The sequence below is a fragment of the Thermochaetoides thermophila genome (genome assembly GCF_000221225.1).
Source record: "Thermochaetoides thermophila DSM 1495 unplaced genomic scaffold scf7180000011820, whole genome shotgun sequence".
NCBI lineage: Eukaryota > Fungi > Ascomycota > Sordariomycetes > Sordariales > Chaetomiaceae > Thermochaetoides > Thermochaetoides thermophila.
Window position 1 is genome coordinate 1,160,335 of NW_006383036.1, and position 16,823 is coordinate 1,177,157.

The window sequence follows — 16,823 nt, forward strand, 5'->3', positions numbered from 1 at the left end:
GAGAGAGAGAGAGAGCTGAGAACATACCGGGCTGTTGAGCATCTGGTTGCGCCTATTGCGGGCCTTCTTGATGTGGTTCTTGAGGGCGTTCGAGTCAAGGGGCTTCAGCAGCTCAAAGCTGCACAGAAGCTCCGAGGACACCGACATGACGGCGCCCCAGTTATCGAATTCTCCACAGTACTAACTGACGTCAGCATAAAACCAAATACACTAGCCGTGGAGAGAACTCACATTCGGAGCACTAAACACGGTCACCAGAACCCGATCGGTAAAGAACTCGTAGCCATCCTCAACAACCATGTGCGCGCGGCACACCAGGTCAAAGTCATTGGCCGCCAAGAAGTCTGTAATAACCTTCTTCCCGAAGCAGTAACTAACACCGCGCTCGTTGGCCTCCCAGTCCTGCTCCATGTCGGCCGGGTCGGACCACAACAAATCGTTCAGCAGCCCATAGTCTGGAACGTCGGTGGGACGAGCAATGTTGCGAATATCGTCCATGTGGCTAAGGGCGGGCGACAGGCCGCCGTGGACGCAGAAGATCTTAGAGGCGACGATGGCAGCAATGGGAAGCGTGTTGAAGGTGTCAATGAAGGTCTTCCAGATCTTGACGTTGCACCTGCGCTTGCATTCGTCGTAGAAGCCGTACACGCGTGTGACATTAGCACACTCGTGGTTACCGCGGAGGAGGAAGAAGTTCTCGGGGTACTTGAGTTTGTAGCACAGCAGCAGCAGGATCGTCTCGAGCGACTGCTTGCCTCGGTCGACATAGTCGCCAAGGAACAGGAAGTTGGCATGGGGCGGGAAACCGCACATCTCGAACATGCGGATCAGGTCTGTGTACTGACCGTGCACGTCGCCCACAATCTTGACGGGGGCGTCCAGCTCAAGCAGGGCAGGCTGCGACAGGAACACCTCCCTGGCGCGATGGCAGATGGCCGTGATCTCGGCATTCTTGAGGCACACGCTCTTCGTGACCTTGCCGGTGTAGGCCGCATCGAGCAGGCGCTTGATGAAATCGTCCACGTCGATGTCCTTGATGTCGCTCATAGCAACGCCCGCCGCATTATCTTCTTTCATAGCTTCTGACACCGCAGCTGGGGTAGGCCAGTTGGCCGAATCTTCGCGCTTGACCAGGATGCTCTGGCTCGGCTGCTGGGCCGACAGAGTGGTGTTCGTAGCACCACTGGGCGGCTGGTCGGAGACATGGTCGACCTCGCCGCTGGCCTGGGCGGCCGCGATGTCCTGGTGCTGTCCTTCCTTCACGGAAGTCGAAACAGGGGACTGAGGAGGGGGCGGGTCCTCAGAGGTCGGGGAGACGGCGGCGGAGTCGACGGACGTAGGGGAGCTTGGGCTCGAGGCTGTATAAGAATTATTTCGGCTTAACCGACCAACGGGAGACTTGGCCAGCCTGGAACCAGATTCGGAGTCTCCATTTCCTGCTGACAAGATGGCCGAGCTCCTGGGGCTGTCTGTCCGGCCGGGAATGCGGGAACGGAGAGAGCGGAAAGAGCGCGACGAATCGCGCGTCTCTGACTTGCCGAAAGAGGGGTAGGACTGGAGGCCCTCCTCAGGGCCGTTTCCAGATTTGGATGCTCCAGCATCCTTGGAGGATTGGTTGCCCATGGTTTCTCAGTCTCGGTCTCAGTCTTTTAGAGTCGCAGAGAAGGAGGCGGAAATCGCGGGGCTGGACGGCGTGCGCGTGTCAGGTTTGTGGTTCTGGCAGGATCGCCTTGGAATGCCCACAACAGCCTACCGCTGCACCCGTCTAGACAAGATAAACTGGTAGGAACCTTTCGCGCCCCGAACGTGCTAAGGGGGATGGTAGAAGCGTTCGAGGTCGGAAAGCAGGCTGATGGCGGTGGAAGACCGACGACCCGATGTGCGTTCCGTTTTCGAAAGTTTGGCCGCGACAATCGAAAACGACGATGCTTCAATCTGCGTGGGTTGCAGCAAAAAAAAGGGGGGGGGGAGAGGTGCGCGCGTGTAGAAAGCCTTAGTCGATCAAGCGGTCAGAGTGAGTTATCGGGTGGACAAAGGCTCGCGCTCGGATGGAGTCAGTCACGGGGATTGCGTGTCTCTTGTCCTGAGAGGACCGGGACCTAAGCCAGGTGGATGAACTCCACGGGGTGCGATGATGTCAGCGACGGCTATGTGCCAAAGGCAACAACCAACAGCGATAACACCAGAAAACAGCAGCAATCGCAGTCTCCGGCTCAACAGCGACCACGGCTCGCTGCATAATGAGAGAAAAAAAAATTGTGGGGAAGCTGAAGAGCAGGAATTGGGTCAAAAAAAACCTACGCTCGGCTGATAAGATGAGGGACTGCCTGATGAAAAACCTATCGCGCCAAGGCTGAGCTCGGCGACAGGGCGCCGGGGGTAGGTTGCGCCGCTAGGAATGAGGAGCGTTTGGCGATTCGATCGGTGACTGAGTTGTCGTCGGGCGCTACCGCAAAAACGGGCACACGGCTAAAGGCGAGAAAGGCCCGGGGTTGTTGTTTTGTCGGCTGGTGGACAATGAGACGGCCAGACGGAGAGTCGGGTGTAAGAATAGAGATAGGAACGGAGATGGGAGATGATAGCGCAGAGCGGGTACCAAGATGTGCCCAGAAGGGTGGGGAGCTGGCTGCTATGTAAGGTCCCAAATCGTTGGCTAACTGCGGCGGTCGGCCGTTGTGAGCTCGGGGTCCGGGTGGTTGGCTTAGAATCCACTACGAGGACGGATGAATGGGCTCGCCACTGGGACCACTGGAACCACTGGGAGCTGGGCTGATGATTAGTTGATGTATTGCCACGACCGCTGCTTGCTGGGGCCGAGCTTGCCGGTCGAGGTCGGGATCGGTGGTGTCACAGACGGCAGGGCAGCCCTGATTGGAACACGCCAAAAAAGACAAAAAAAAAGGTTTGGGCCAGCAGGTAAGTAGTTTCGACGGCTTGGAGTTTCAAGGGGCTGTTTGGGAGTCAGGAGAGCAATAAGCAGAAATTCGGAAGCTGGATTAACCTCAGCTGGCTGGAATCGCGTTAGGCGAGCGAGGCTGAGCAATGGCGATCGATGGAGATGGGCAATGGCGTGGTTGATGCGAGCTGTGTTATGTTACTGTGTAGAGGTTGTTCGCTTTAAACGGGCGTGAAAGTGAAAATCGAATATTAATTATGGGAAGGCTAATGACAACGACGCGGCTGGAGAGAGAGGCAAGCAGGCAGGGAAGCACTTAAGCAGCCGACGTTGCCTAACCGCCTGCGGGGACGTCTGCGATGGGACCGTACACAATCTGCAATGCTGCAGCGAGAGCGTACTGAGCTGTGACCTGTGAGCGAGTGGATGAGGAGTGCTGCTTGAATGAGGCTGTGAGCCAATCTGGAGTGTTGGATGGATGCTTGGGATTGCAACGATGGGTCTGCCAGTGTGGTCTCTCTGGTTCTGGGTCGTGGATCTGCTGGGTCTGCTGGGTCCGGCTTGGGTCTGCTGACAGGGCTAGATCGTGATGGACAGCAACGATGGAGAAGCTCCTTGGAACTGGAAGCGGGAGGAGCACGGGGTTACGTACAATGGATGCAAAATCTGGGGGACGTCGCAAATATCAGATGGCAGCTTCCCAATGTAAAATTTACAGATCCAAAGATCCAGAAGGGTTCCAAAGATGACAGGAGCATTCCGTCCCGACACCCTCGGCTCCCTGCTCATCCAAGCTGAAGGGCAGCTCTTCCCGCGAACGAACAACTGGGGTTACAGACGGCACGTGCCTTGTAGCCTGTGTGGGGTGGGGCTCCTGCCAAGCCCTAGAGGTTTGACGACTGCATGCGGCCAAGAGTAGCTAGAGCACCCCGCAGCATGCATCCTCTGCCTGCTTCTAGCATTGCAGTGTTATTATTGTGTTTTCTGAGACACCAGATGTTCTTCCCTCGCACCTACACTAACTGCCAGCATTCGCCAAAATCACAGCTCTTCCAGAGGGATCATCATCCAGACCAAGGCAGTCAGACTCAGGATCCCGAAGTCGGGAAAATTCGAATGCACAGAGCCCAAAATGTCTGCGAATAAACGAAGCATGTGGAGGTGCGGCCCTGGGCAAACATCCCCATTGGCTTCTTGCTCGCCTTGGCCGGCACCAGCTGAGACACGGGCCGTCTTGGTCCTGCTGTGAACTTAGACAAGACGCCGTTGATATCGCCTCCGCGGCTGCCCAGAAGCAGAAGCGTATCCGCAAGCCCACTCTGATTGGGACTTTACCCGGCACGCGGGACAGCTCCAGCAGTTTGGAACCCGGGATCCCTACGCGGGTTTCACAAGAGCTCAGCCAGTCAGAGGAACTTATCAAGGGGCGCTCCATGGCGGCAGGCCCGGTAAAACTGTAAAAAGGCTACGTAGTTGCTGAGCACATCTTACACGACAGAATTCTTCATGAATAGCAATTATCAAGAGCACGGACAATCAGACTCATCATGACGATGGGGCCCAGTCTGGACACCTGTTCCAAAGGACAACCCTGGGTCTCGGTATCTTAAAGCCAGGAACGGCGCCCAAACAACCATGCAAGCCTCCGTTGGCTCCGTCCGGCTTGCATTTCAGTGGCTCGAGGCGACGAGCACATGACCCAGTGCTGGTGTTCTCCGACGAAGCGGTGTGCGTCGTACAACGACCCCCATCGCCATGATGATCATGGGAAGAGGGTGAATTGAGTGAGAAGTGAAGTTAGGAAGTTCTCCTCTTCAGGAATATCAGGATCTGAGCGTTGATTCGGCATCCCACCCGAACGGCGGAGTTCTCGGTTCCGCATTCGCCCATGTGCAGCAACCGAACGACTGGGGTTGCGAGTTGCGCGGGAGAGTGTGGGGGACGACGGTCAAGGGTTCAAATTGCGGGAGAGGGTTCTCGGTGAGGAACATCTTGCGTGGGCAGGTCCTCTCCAGACTTCACAGGACCACCAGCGCAGAGAGGAACAACTCAACTCTGCCCACGAGTCGCAGCAGAGCCCCATTGCTTGTCCACGAACACCACCACCATCACGAAGTTCAAAAAATCTGCAAATCACCTGCCCCAGAAAAATCGGCATTGACAGCAAAACCCCTGTTGTCGTGTGACCATGCGCTTGGGATGAACACACCGAGACCGGCTTCCTCTCTTAGGTGAGACGGGTGAGACAAGATCCTCCTCCGTCGCCGGACGGAACGGCATCGGCACGGCATCTTGGCCAGCGCCGTCCACCCAAGTCCGAGAGCCGGCCCCGGACCACCCCAGCTGGGGAGGGGCTTACGGCTTGGAAATCGGATGAGATCGGCGAGCATCCGAGGCCCATCCGAGGCCCAGTGCTCACCGCCTTCACATGCTGGCTGGCTTTTCCAGTTCCAAATTTAGAATTCTGCCGGAGGCGCCGATGCTAGGCTTTCCGGCCGATTTGCCCAGCCACTGCGAGTGCCGGTGACCAGCCCAGCCCCCGTCAGAGCAAAGCCACAAAGCCAAGACTGTGGCCGCGTCATCATTTTCATGCAAGAAAGAGGCTTTGAGAACCTTGATGGGCTCACCTATCGGTGCAAGGTGAACAAAAGCTGACCGAGGATGATTGTGACTGTCACAGCGGGGTTGGACAATTTTTTGAGCATCAAATCAAGAGAAACATTAAAGGAGAGTCGTCGTGCTTCATATTTCATAGATATATGTCCACAAAAGAACTTGTCCCGTCCGCCTCACAGAACATGCACAACTCGTGCTGATTATCATCAGATCAACACACCCATGAACCATCAGCAATAGAGCAGCAGAACTCTCGTGGAGCCAACCAGCACTCTTCGACCCCCCCCCCTTCCCCCAAGCCAGCTGGTGGAGTTCACTCGCTACTCAGTCTACCAAGCTGGCGCAAGCTCTCTCGCACCGAGCTACAGGAACAACAACAACGACGAAAAAAAAGCCCTAACTCCGTTTTATCATTCCTTTCTCAATGACGCATCCTCGAAATGCCAAGTCCTGATCGCAGCTCCACAGACAAGCATGAGCTGTTGATTGTGAAGTTGTCATCGTTGGTTGGAGCAAACTCGAAAAAATTTTACGCTACAGGGATTTTTATGTGAGTTGGTTGTTGTGTTTCAATCGCACGCTTCTGCAGAAAGCAGAGTTGCATTTAGACCACGCGTTCCTATCGTTCTCGAGTTCCACAGCTCATAACGGAGGAGCTGGTGGGGGATGATTGTGTCACGGCCCGTGAGACCAATTGATGCAAAACGATCTCGTCTCGTGAATCGGGTCTCTTGTCGCAGGCCAGTCTACGGCGTCCATGTTGCGGTTGATCTGAACCATGGCCGCGTACAATGCCACCATCAGATAAGTACGTGGTGCAAAGACTTTCTTGTCATGCTCACGTTTTGTGTCCGTCGTCCTATATGCGCAACTCTCTGTCTCAGCCTGCTCCGTATAGTGTTACCATAAACTGTGTTTTTAAATTCTCTCGGTCCACAAAGGGTCACAAATGCCGTGATGATGTGATGCATAGTCAACTGGTCGTTATGGTTTCCGTATCTAGATCTGCTTGTCACATACGGCTCAAAACACGGGAATCAGGGCCGGCAAGCCGCGAACCGGCCAAGAGAGAGAGAGAGAGAGAGAGAGAGAGAGAGAGAGAGATAGACCGAAACGTCCTGAACAAACACGGGCTACTAGGCTGTGCGCCAAGCATGAGAGCCGTCAACTTGTTGAGTTGTCACCCAGGTCTCGATCCCTTTGATTTCGGACTTTCTCACAACCCTTGCTTGACTGACGAGACAGCTTGGCCCACTTGGGCATCTCTACGCTACGTAAGATCAGCCCGAAAAGGCCAAAATAGAATCCGACGGGCTGGGTCATCACAGCTATGCAACACGATGCAACTGTACCTGATGGGACGCAAAGTGATCACTGATGAGTTCAGATCAAATGAAAAAGTTCACCACCAAATGTTGTAAGCTTGGCGCTGGAGGAGGCCTACAAACTCTTGGACAAGAAACCTTCCAGCCCAGCCCCTCTTTCCTCACCCGTCGCTCATCACCCCTCCTGGGCGGTGTCTTGGCGCGGGGCTGCTAGCCAGAACAGGTGGGTCTGCTGGCGTCACTGAGCTACAGATTGCAGAGATGACGGGTGCTGCGCCACGCCACCAAGGCAACGACTCAGCCTTTTTCCACCATCCGGATGGAAGTGGTTCCATGCTTGGAACAAGTCTTGGGTTTAGGCCTGCTCCCGTCCGCTGGCCCGCTCGCTGTGGTCTTCGCCCTTGGTTACAGTTTGGGTGTGTCACAGATACCGGAACACAGCCGGCTGCCCGAACTGGGAGAGGGAGGCGAGGCTCGTTTGTAACTTGGGTAGGGCATTATAAGTACTAGAAGGGTGTGCCATCTCGTTTTGTTTCTTGTCCCATCCATCCGTTGTTTTGTGTTTGTTGTCCTTTTGGTGTGTTACAGTACTTGGGGATTTTTGTCTTCATTTTTTTTTCCCCCGTTGACTCTAACTCTCATTGGGCATTCCACTTTTCTGGAATCCCACCTCCCACATCCATTCAGACTCTTAACTTCCCGCTGGACAACTTCAGGTTCTTCTCCGCATAAAAAAAGACCTAAGTGTGGGTTTTGGGATTCTTGTTGCATTTGTTGTTGCCCCGCCAGCGAGACAACACATCAGAATCCAGAATTCAGAATCCGTCGCTCTCTTCTTAGTCACCCCTCCCTCATTCGGCGGTCTGCATCAGCGACGCTGCTCTTCGCATTAATCACGTCAGTCTTGATTCGTTGAAATACCGACGTCAGCCTGACTGTACTGCGCGACTGCGATCTGCCGTGGACACTATTTGAGCCCGGGCTCCTGCTTTTGTCGAAGTCGAAAGTCGAAGTCGCTTCCACATCAGACGTATAACACATACACCATATACAACACATCCAGCATGGCGAATCCAGGGCGATTCCTCTGCATAGCACTGCCTTTCCTGCTAACACTAGCATCGCTCATCTCGATGCTAGTAGCCGGCCTGGCAGGCGTCGCCGACAAGAAGCTATACATGTTCCGCATCAACACAACCGACCTCGAGATCTCGCCTCTCAACGTCCAAAACATCCTCAACCAAGCCGGCGTCAACATCCCCAACAACGTCAACCTCGACAACATCAACATCCCTAACAACGTCAACCTCGACAACATCAATATCCCCAACGTCAAGATCGACATCGACAAGCGCCAGTCTCAGTCCAAGAACATCACCGCCGCGGACCTCGGCCTCCACAACCTCTACGACATCTCCATCTTCACCTACTGCTACACCGACCAATCCGGCGACCGTCACTGCCCCAAGCCGGCCTTCAACTGGGCCCGCTCCGCACTGAACACCACTCCAGGCGACTTCAACTCCCTGATCACTACCACCGGCCTCAACGTCACTTTACCCGAAGAAATTACCTCCGCCATCCGCGTCTTCACTACTGTCTCCCGCTGGACGCAATACATCTATATCGCGGCAATCGGCGCCCTCGTTGTGGAACTCTTCTTCGGCCTCTTCGCGAACTGCTCGCGGGCCATGAGCTGCGTGACGTTCCTCGTTGCGGGCGTCGCCGCCGTCCTGGTCGGCACCGCCGCGGCGATGGCGACCGCCACAGCTGCGACCGTCGTCGGGGCGGTCGAGGCCTCCGCCAAATATTACGGCGTCGACAGCAAGATCAACACGCGCTTCCTGTCGGCGGTCTGGTTCGCCTTCACGTTTGCCGCCGCCGCCGCCCTGTTCTGGTGCTTTACCATCTGCTGCTGCAAGCCGGATCGGTACAAGAGCGCCGGCGGCGGGGTTAGGCATCGCGATGAGAGCGCCTCGGAGAAGTTTATCCCACTTGCCTCGGGAGCGGGCGCGTCGGCCAAGGGCTATCAGCGGCTTAGTGAGGCTAGCCTGGGCGAGAATGGGAATACGGGGTATTATGGCGCCGGAGGGTATAGTGCCGGGTATCCAAGGCAGTATCCGGAGCCGGTGGCATATGGGGCGCAGAGGGAGAGTGCTTATGAGCCATATTCGCACGTAAGGACGTAGGGGATATGTGAATCAGAGGAACAGGGAATGGGCGAGGTGTACGGGTGTGAGAGAAGGAGATGAGTGAAGGTTGAGGAACTGGAGGTTTTGGTTTTTTTTTTTTCCTCTTGTGCTTGTGTTTATTTGTTTCCCTATTGCAGGTTGCACCTCGCTTGCTTGCATGAGCTCGGCGTTTTGGGTTTGAAATTGAGTTTGGCTTGGCCTGGGATGGATAAATTGCCTATGGACTGAGCGAGAAAGAGGGAGGAATCCTGAGAGAGATGGGTCCATTGGGCGGCGTAGCTTGCTTAGGTACCTAGGTAGTAGATAACAGTGCCAATGACAATGGCTATGATGGGTGTTCACAGTACTTTGGTGTTCCTTTTGTGAAATATGGCAAAGTTCTTTCTTTTTTTTTTTTGTGTATGGGAGGAGTCATTTAGGAAACAGCTCTTACTTTTCTTTCTAGTGTAGAGGTATAGTACCTATACGACAAAGATGATAAACCCCAAGCCCGTTGTCATCATCCGTGATGTTGGGCTGCCCTTGCCTTTTTCTTCCTGCGGGAGGATATACCATGCTCTAGAGAATATAAAGTGCATTTCGAACATGCTCTGGCACGTACGACCATACCCAGTGGAAAGCACGGCATCCCGTCCGCTCTGCCCTAGTTAAGCCACTGAGGGCCCGGTTAGTAGTTGGGTCGGTGACGACCAGCGAATCCCGGGTGTTGTACGTCCCATATTTTTTTTGGCCGTTCTTTGATTTTCAATACGTTTCATGTTCATCTCCTTTGTTCTATTTGATTTAGTATCACGTTGTCATGGTTTCCAGCGAAATGTTGTCTCTTAGCCCCCGAGTCTGCACTATGATCCCCTTGTCTGTCGGTCTCTAAGGGACTCAGCACTGCATCTTAGAGACTTTTTTCCTTTACAATAATGAAAAACGGTGACACAACATAGGTTACATAAGTCAGTTTCGAAATAACTACACACTATAATGATCATAAAATCTAACTTGAAACCGCGGCGTTCGTTTTTGTCTCGTTACGTGTTTGTTCCCTGCCAAGACTCTTTGTTCGTCATATGTCAAGTGCTCTCCCTTGAAGATAAGATTATATTCAGACAGCGAACCAGTTTTGTGCCATCGATGACTGTTCTACGGCAAGAGACAATAGCATTGTGAACATGGATGATGATGAGTTCATCAACCTGATATATATATATATATATATCTCTACCCCGCGAGACGGGACTTTCGTACAGCTCATCAGACAGATGTCTTAACCCACTCATCTCTACTTGCTCATCAATCTTCAAATAAAATCTGAAAATAACAAGGTAAGCCAACACACACCAAGACGTAACAACCATGTTTTGTAGTCACTACAACGCACAAGGCTATCCCATTACCTGCCCATGCCGGCGCAGAGTCGAAGCTCTGCCCGATATCGATATCCACCCCAAATGCCGCAACAAAGTCTTCCAGCATTCCTTCGGCATTGAGCTCGAATTCCTCTGGTGGGTCCGCATCGCCCGTGTTGCTGACCCTGAAGAACACAAGAAGCGTCACGGCATCGACCCGACCAAGATCTGCATCCAGTCGCTCGAGATCGGCCCAACCAGCTTTGACTCGGAGCGGAAATGGGCCGAACAGCAGATTGCCGATGCCATTCTCAAGGTGCGCGGCGCCCAGGTTCGTATAGGAGGGGAGTTTGGCGCTGAGCTGAGGAAACATCAGCCCCAGCAGCTGCTGCATCCGGGCTACCTCTACGCGGATGATGCCTGGACGATCAAAATGGATCCGAGTGTCGATGAGGTGGCTAACTTGGCGAAGCACCTGCCCGAGCCGCCGGAGGATGGCAGCTGGACGAACTGGGAGCTGATAACCTTTGAACTAGCCAGTCCTGCGCTTTGGGATAGGCCCCAGAGCTGGCGACATGTCTACGAAGTCGTCCGCAACCTGCAGCAGAAGCTGTCTCCTGGACTGCGAGTCAATCCAACGTGCGGCTTCCACGTCCACGTCGGCGCCGGCGTCAACTACGACGACGACTACGCCGAGTGGCTTTGCACAGAAGGCTACAGAAACGACGATCCAAACAATAACGCGAAAAGCCGTCCCCAAGCTCGCAAGCACACCCTCAGCACCCTCAAGCGCGCCGCCGCCCTCTTCTGGGCCGCCGACGGCTTCCTCGCCTCCATACATGTCCCTGAGCGCTTCCTTAGCCCCTATGCCCGCTCCATCCGCATCGACTCTGCCCTAGCCCAGGACCGGCTCCCTCGCGCAACAGGCTGCTCGCTCCGTCCCAGCGACTCAGACTACCCCATCCTCCCCATTCTCGATGACAACGCCCCTGACCATGATACCTCTCAATCCCTACTCCCCCTAAATCGCCTGGCCTCCAGATCTTTCCCTCGCATCCAGCCCTCCCAACGTCTCTCCATCACGCGGCCCCTAGAAGGGCAGAGGCTCAATACCCTCTGCCGCCACGCAAAGCTCATGCTTGGTCCTGCCCCACCGCCCATCGAACCTAGCAAGATTATTAACAAGACTGCGCTGAGCGGGCTGCAGAAGATAATGCAGCTGCGCACGCGTCGCGACCTCGAAGTCGCCTTCAGCGTGGCGTGGGCTGCGAACTCTGCCCCTTCGACGTCCTCGTCCTCCAGCCCCGGCTCCGGCTCCGGCTCCGGCTCCTCGGACCCGTTCGACTCAAACTCATCACCCAGCAGCACGAGAACGGCGAACACAACCAACACAACAACCGCAACCACAACTACTATCGACAACAACGAAGACTGGACTGCGAGCCTAATCTCCCGCCGCCTAAACTACGCCATACGCTGGACGCCCTCTGAGCGCCAAACCGTGGAATTCCGCGAAGCAGGTGGCACCATGTCGCCCCTCTGGGCGTGCATCTGGGCTAGCATCTGCGTGGGCATGTTCCGCTTCGCGAAGAACGCCGATGATGCGCGGTATTGGAGAATCATGGAACGGGTGGTGCAGGCCGAGAAGGGCGAGAAGAAGGGGAAGGACAGGAGCGGAGAGGAATATGATGTCGTGGCGATGCTGATGGATATGGGGATGTTTGCGGAGGCCTTGTGGGTGGAGAAGATGGTGAAGACGAACCCGGGGAGTTTGTGGTATCCTTGTTTGCAGTTGAAGTCGAGGGCGAGTTGGGGAGAGGAGGACGATTCGGGGGAGGAGCGGGAGAGATTATAGAGGTGAGTTAGGGGATGAGGAGGTGGTGATGCTTAAAAAAGGTAAGTGATAGATGAGAAGGTAGGTTCAACTTTCCGAATATCTCTTTTAACAATCTATGTGATAGATATACTTAGTAAACTCTGGCTGAATAAATTTGTCTTTTTTTTTCGAATCTTGTAGAAGTAGTTTTTAGCTTGTGATATGTTTGTTAAGGACCAACAAGATGCCGGAGTTGATCATGAATGCTATAATCAATAATACATCATTATCCTTCAGTACCATCCATCTGACTGCCCTGTGAACCTCAATGTCTTGAGAGGATGGAGGCTAGGTACTTACCAACTTTTACACACAGTAGGTAAGTAATCATTCTCAATGAATCTCTATAGTCAGACAAGCTACCTCCCAGCCGACTATGACCGACAGTCGTGCGATGAGAACGATGAAATGAGTGATAGCTAACGAAGAGCTTCATCTAAAGATGTAAACATCTGTAGATATCTGTTGTTATTTAGTACAGTTTACATGCATTATTGGGCGCAAACCAGTTAGCTCAGTCTTTTTTTTTCCCTTTTTTATGATCAACTGCGTCCTTTGTTTTCGATGGTTTCCATAATGCGTAAGAAGAAAATGATAGCTCATTACCCTTGTAGCAGATCGTCCAGTGTTTGTATATTCAGAGATGTGCTGAAGGCTGTTAAAAGTCATAAAAAGCATCTTAACAGACCTTAACAGCAAATAGAGTGTTGTGATACTTGGTTTTTTTTTGGGGGGGGGGGCGGTGGGGCAGTCATCATTATACATTGAACTGACATCGCCGAGTGACAGTTGAGCTAGCTTTCTGCACATAAGTGAGGATAGACTGCATGAGTTACTTCTATGTTGGTGACCAGTGAGTTAACAATCAAGTGGTAAACCAATTGATGCTTCTCATCAAGTGGATAATGGAAGGTAAATGGCCTGGACACGGTCTAGCCAGGCTGCTGGAAGTCAATGGCCAATATTCTGTCCCTGTAGCATGGCGAGGACAGCATACAGAAGGATAATTATAAAAAAAGTCTTCCATTGGTCTGTTCAGAGCCTCTATTTCATGCAAACATGACTGAGCTCCACTAGTGAGTATTCTGGAAGTTTTTTATTTTTTTTTCAACTTCTGCTTATCTCTACAAATGTCTTCATTGGCATAAGCATAAGGAAGGCATATATAGACAGCCAACACAGCATAAGATGGAGAGCAAGTCATGTCTTGTCAAGCCAAGATGTATTAGAACCTCTAAATATTCAAAATACCAATGAAGAAAAACCAAAATGCTTAAACCACATATACCAAGCCAGATAGACATATCTCATCACCGAGCCAGTCGGGATGGCTTCAAACTCAATGTTAAAAAAAAAAGACAAACCCCCAACCCGAAATATCAACTTTTCCATAAATCCTGAATACCTAACCACCTTTGAGACCCAGTCCCTCATGATCAAATCCCCCCGTACCTAACCCCTCTCTTCCCGATCTCCCTCCTACTGATCGGATCTTCGGGCCATACCCACCCCCTACTCCTTTTCGCCTCCCTCTTCTCCGCCAACTGTGGCTGCGGCATCCAGCTATCTCTCGCCATTGGTGCAACCTTTCTCCTCGTCCCTTCCGCGGGGGCGCCAATCTCTGCCTTCCAGTGCGCCTGTTCAGGCATGGGCTCGTCCCCCGCCAGGAGGAGTAGCCCCCAGAGGGCGAGACAGGCTGTGAGGGGGACTTGGGACGGGTCTTCGGGTAATGCTGGGGTCTGTCCGTTTTCTGAGGAGGCGTGCTTGGCCAGTTGGACGCTGGCAACCTCCAGATACCCAAACCAGGGAGCCCCGCGCTCTTCACTATTCCTCACGACAACGAGCTCGATTTCCGTCAAGATGAACCCATACCGACACCCATGCTCCCTCATCGCATGATGCAGATGCGCCAGCCCCCTCAAATACTCCACCTTCTTCACGTTTCCTTCCACGCGCATGCCTGTGTTGAAGCGGTCAAAGGACTTGACCAGCCCGACCACGCGCGCAGTGGGCTTCCCCCCAAACAACATCGCCGCCGACTCCGCCGTCGTCGAGTCCGCCGGCGTGGCAACAAACATACAATCCGTCTGCATTCCCAGCGTCTGGTTCATCGCGGCCCCCTTTCTCGCATACCCCGGTACAGACAGCCTCAACGGCCGGGTGCTGCACACAGCTAATGCAGCGTTTATCCTCGGCAGATAGTGCTGTGCATAGATCGTATGCAGAGCCTGCTCCGTCTCGGGGTGACGCTGTCCTACCTGCGGCGGAGGAGGCAGCAGCGCGGTTGAGACGGGGACAGACAGGCAAGCGGCTGCGCCGGGGAAGGAGAGGATTGTGGAAGCCGTGAAGGAGTTCCAAGGACGGACTTGTCGGATGTCCCACCAGAAGTGGCGGGTGTTGGGGTCACGGAGGGGGAAGGAGAGGGTGCGGACTAGCGAAGGGGCTGGGTTGGGGGCTGTGAGGTGGGCGTAGAGGTTGGTTGTGGGCATCAGCGCTGCCGGGGTGATGGGAGCAGCCGCGGCGGCCGCAGCCGAGGGGGAGGCAGCCCTCGGAGCGTACTGGAGGGGCTGTTGGGGGGGATAGAGGAAGTTGTCTGGTTGAGGGAGAGCCGTCTGAGGTTGCCGGGGTTGAGGAGGCGGGCTGGTGCTCGTCCTAGCTGGAGGGACATAAGCCGCGACTTGGTAAGACGGAAAAGCGTATGGCTCGACGGTGACATTCTCCAAGCTGGTGCAGGGGGAGACCTGGCGAGAGGAGACGTCGATGTCGATGACGGAGGGTTCCCGGGTGAAGTTGGCCGGGGAGCAGAGCAGGGAAGCCGGGATCTTTTCCGAGGGGAGGGAGACCGGCACAGTCGGGTAGGAGATGGCCGCTGGGGAGGTATTGCTGCGCTGATGGGACGGCCGGAAGGGGGCTTTGTTCGGGCCGACCGGGCTGGGGGACGTCCGGGCACGCTTGGCAACCCGCGAGGGAGGGACTGCCGGGGCGGCAACATCCTGGTCTTGGCTTCGGATCTTGGGGAGAAGCAGAGGGCCGTGAGTTCGGATAGGAGAACGGGCCGGGGTTGTTTGGCGAGTGCTCACAGCCGAAGGGTTGGAGTCCTCAGAGGGAGAAGACTCGAAGGAGTAGACTGAGCTGTGGGAGCTGGAGCGACCATGACTGGCATTGTAGGGGATCTGGAGAAGAGAGGGGTCGAAGTTGAAGTTGGGAGGTGTTGCCGGGGGGCAGGAGAAAGTGAAGTCGAAGGAGACATCCGCTGCCAGACTGTTCAAGTCAGCATCTTTTTGTCGATTGTTTTATTTTATTTCTTTCTTTCTTTCTTTCTTTCTTTCTTTCTTTCTTTCCCCCTTGAGGACACCTACGTGGACGCCATGTTGACAGTGTCAACACAACTGATTAAAATTAGCGGATGTGGTATCAAGTCTGGAGGCCGGCCCCCAGAGTATAGGCAATGTCAAAACAAAGAAAGAGTCTATAGCGTATGAAACAAAACACAAGGCTGAGACTGAGACGGCGCAGCCGACTTCTCCAAATTGGCCCAGTCCCTGACGAGCAAAGTTGTCGGTCAGTCTCTCTGTCTAAGTCTGAAGATGGACGATCGGAACGAGAGGGAATGTGATGGAGGAGAGCCATCGGCTTATATCCATCCTCGACAACGACGAGCAGCGGCTCGATCATAGGCCAAGAAAGGCCGGGCCACGCGCTGCAATAGCCGACCGCGACGCACGGAAAGTAGCATGGGTACTCGGATGCACAAAATTGGCGCGGAGCTGAGGTGACCCTGTCGGGTCTTGGGATACACTTGGTTCGCGGAAGCGCGTAGAGAGGGCTCATCTTCACGGTCATCCCAAGGGTACGTACCCTGCAGCCGCAGACCTATCTCAGAGCACCCGGGTACCACATGCACAACGCCACCACCACGGCGGCTCCAGGTACGTACCCGATGCGTGGATTAACCTGAAACACGCGGAGAGAGTTTAGCTTGCCAGCTCATGATGGTCATTTCATCTTTTCTGGAGGGGCTGTCCGCAGGAAGCCTCAAAGAGTGGGCACAACTTGCTACCTTCAACCCAGACCGTCCTCATAATGATGGAACTTTTAGGCTCTGACAGTATAGAATCTAGCCTCATCTTAATTCTGAACGTAGACTCTCTTTCTCGTCACATTCTTCTTCTCAAATCAGACTGGTCATTTTCGTCCTTCAAAGCCACAACCCAACATATACCTACCTCAACAAGTGCGGAGCTCGCTCCAAAGCTTCTCTGTCCTCCTCCCAGCTTTCAGCTTCCAAGCAGCTGCTTCAGCGTTGCCAAGACCAAGATGGTCCGAGCTTCTCCGCAGCCATCTTCAAACTGGTGAAGTCACGGCGTGATTCTGAGTTCTGATTGGCTGGACTACCCTGTCCTGCAAGCCGCCCGCCTTGAGTCACTTTCTGCACCACCTCAACTCTTCCCCCCTCCATCTTCTTTCCGCGGATGCATTGGAAGATGCAGATGGATGTGGCTTCACGGGAAAAAAAAAAAAAGAAAAAAAATGGCGCGGAGGTTCCTCCGCTGACGCGATCAACACGTCCGAGAGAGA

General features: G+C 54.1%; 5 protein-coding genes across 5 annotated transcripts in view; 3 read left to right on the top strand and 2 right to left on the bottom strand.

Annotated features, from left to right (window-relative positions):
• CTHT_0053250 (serine/threonine protein phosphatase-like protein) overlaps nucleotides 1-1,623 on the bottom strand; it is a gene marked incomplete at both ends in the record, with an annotated part of 1,784 nt that extends 161 nt beyond the window's left edge. The window contains 2 exons of the mRNA XM_006695599.1: nucleotides 28-180; nucleotides 232-1,623. Coding sequence (XP_006695662.1) covers nucleotides 28-180; nucleotides 232-1,623 — 1,545 coding nt within the window. The remainder of the gene's footprint in view (nucleotides 1-27; nucleotides 181-231) is intronic.
• A 2,405-nt stretch (nucleotides 1,624-4,028) lies between these two features.
• CTHT_0053260 (uncharacterized protein) lies at nucleotides 4,029-4,356 on the top strand (the record flags this gene model as incomplete). The annotated part of the gene is made up of 2 exons (XM_006695600.1): nucleotides 4,029-4,057; nucleotides 4,152-4,356. 2 exons carry the CDS (start codon nucleotides 4,029-4,031, stop codon nucleotides 4,354-4,356), a joined length of 234 nt encoding a protein of 77 aa, XP_006695663.1.
• Nucleotides 4,357-7,901: 3,545 nt separating this feature from the next.
• Nucleotides 7,902-9,026, top strand: CTHT_0053270 (uncharacterized protein; the record flags this gene model as incomplete). Its single annotated transcript, XM_006695601.1, has 1 exon — nucleotides 7,902-9,026. The coding sequence occupies one exon, from the start codon at nucleotides 7,902-7,904 to the stop codon at nucleotides 9,024-9,026; it is 1,125 nt and encodes a 374-aa protein (XP_006695664.1).
• Nucleotides 9,027-10,376: 1,350 nt separating this feature from the next.
• Nucleotides 10,377-12,224, top strand: CTHT_0053280 (uncharacterized protein; the record flags this gene model as incomplete). The annotated part of the gene is made up of 1 exon (XM_006695602.1): nucleotides 10,377-12,224. The coding sequence occupies one exon, from the start codon at nucleotides 10,377-10,379 to the stop codon at nucleotides 12,222-12,224; it is 1,848 nt and encodes a 615-aa protein (XP_006695665.1).
• A 953-nt stretch (nucleotides 12,225-13,177) lies between these two features.
• Nucleotides 13,178-15,615, bottom strand: CTHT_0053290 (uncharacterized protein; the record flags this gene model as incomplete). The annotated part of the gene is made up of 3 exons (XM_006695603.1): nucleotides 13,178-13,211; nucleotides 13,698-15,506; nucleotides 15,605-15,615. The coding sequence occupies 3 exons, from the start codon at nucleotides 15,613-15,615 to the stop codon at nucleotides 13,178-13,180; spliced, it is 1,854 nt and encodes a 617-aa protein (XP_006695666.1).
• Between the last annotated feature and the right edge of the window lie 1,208 nt (nucleotides 15,616-16,823).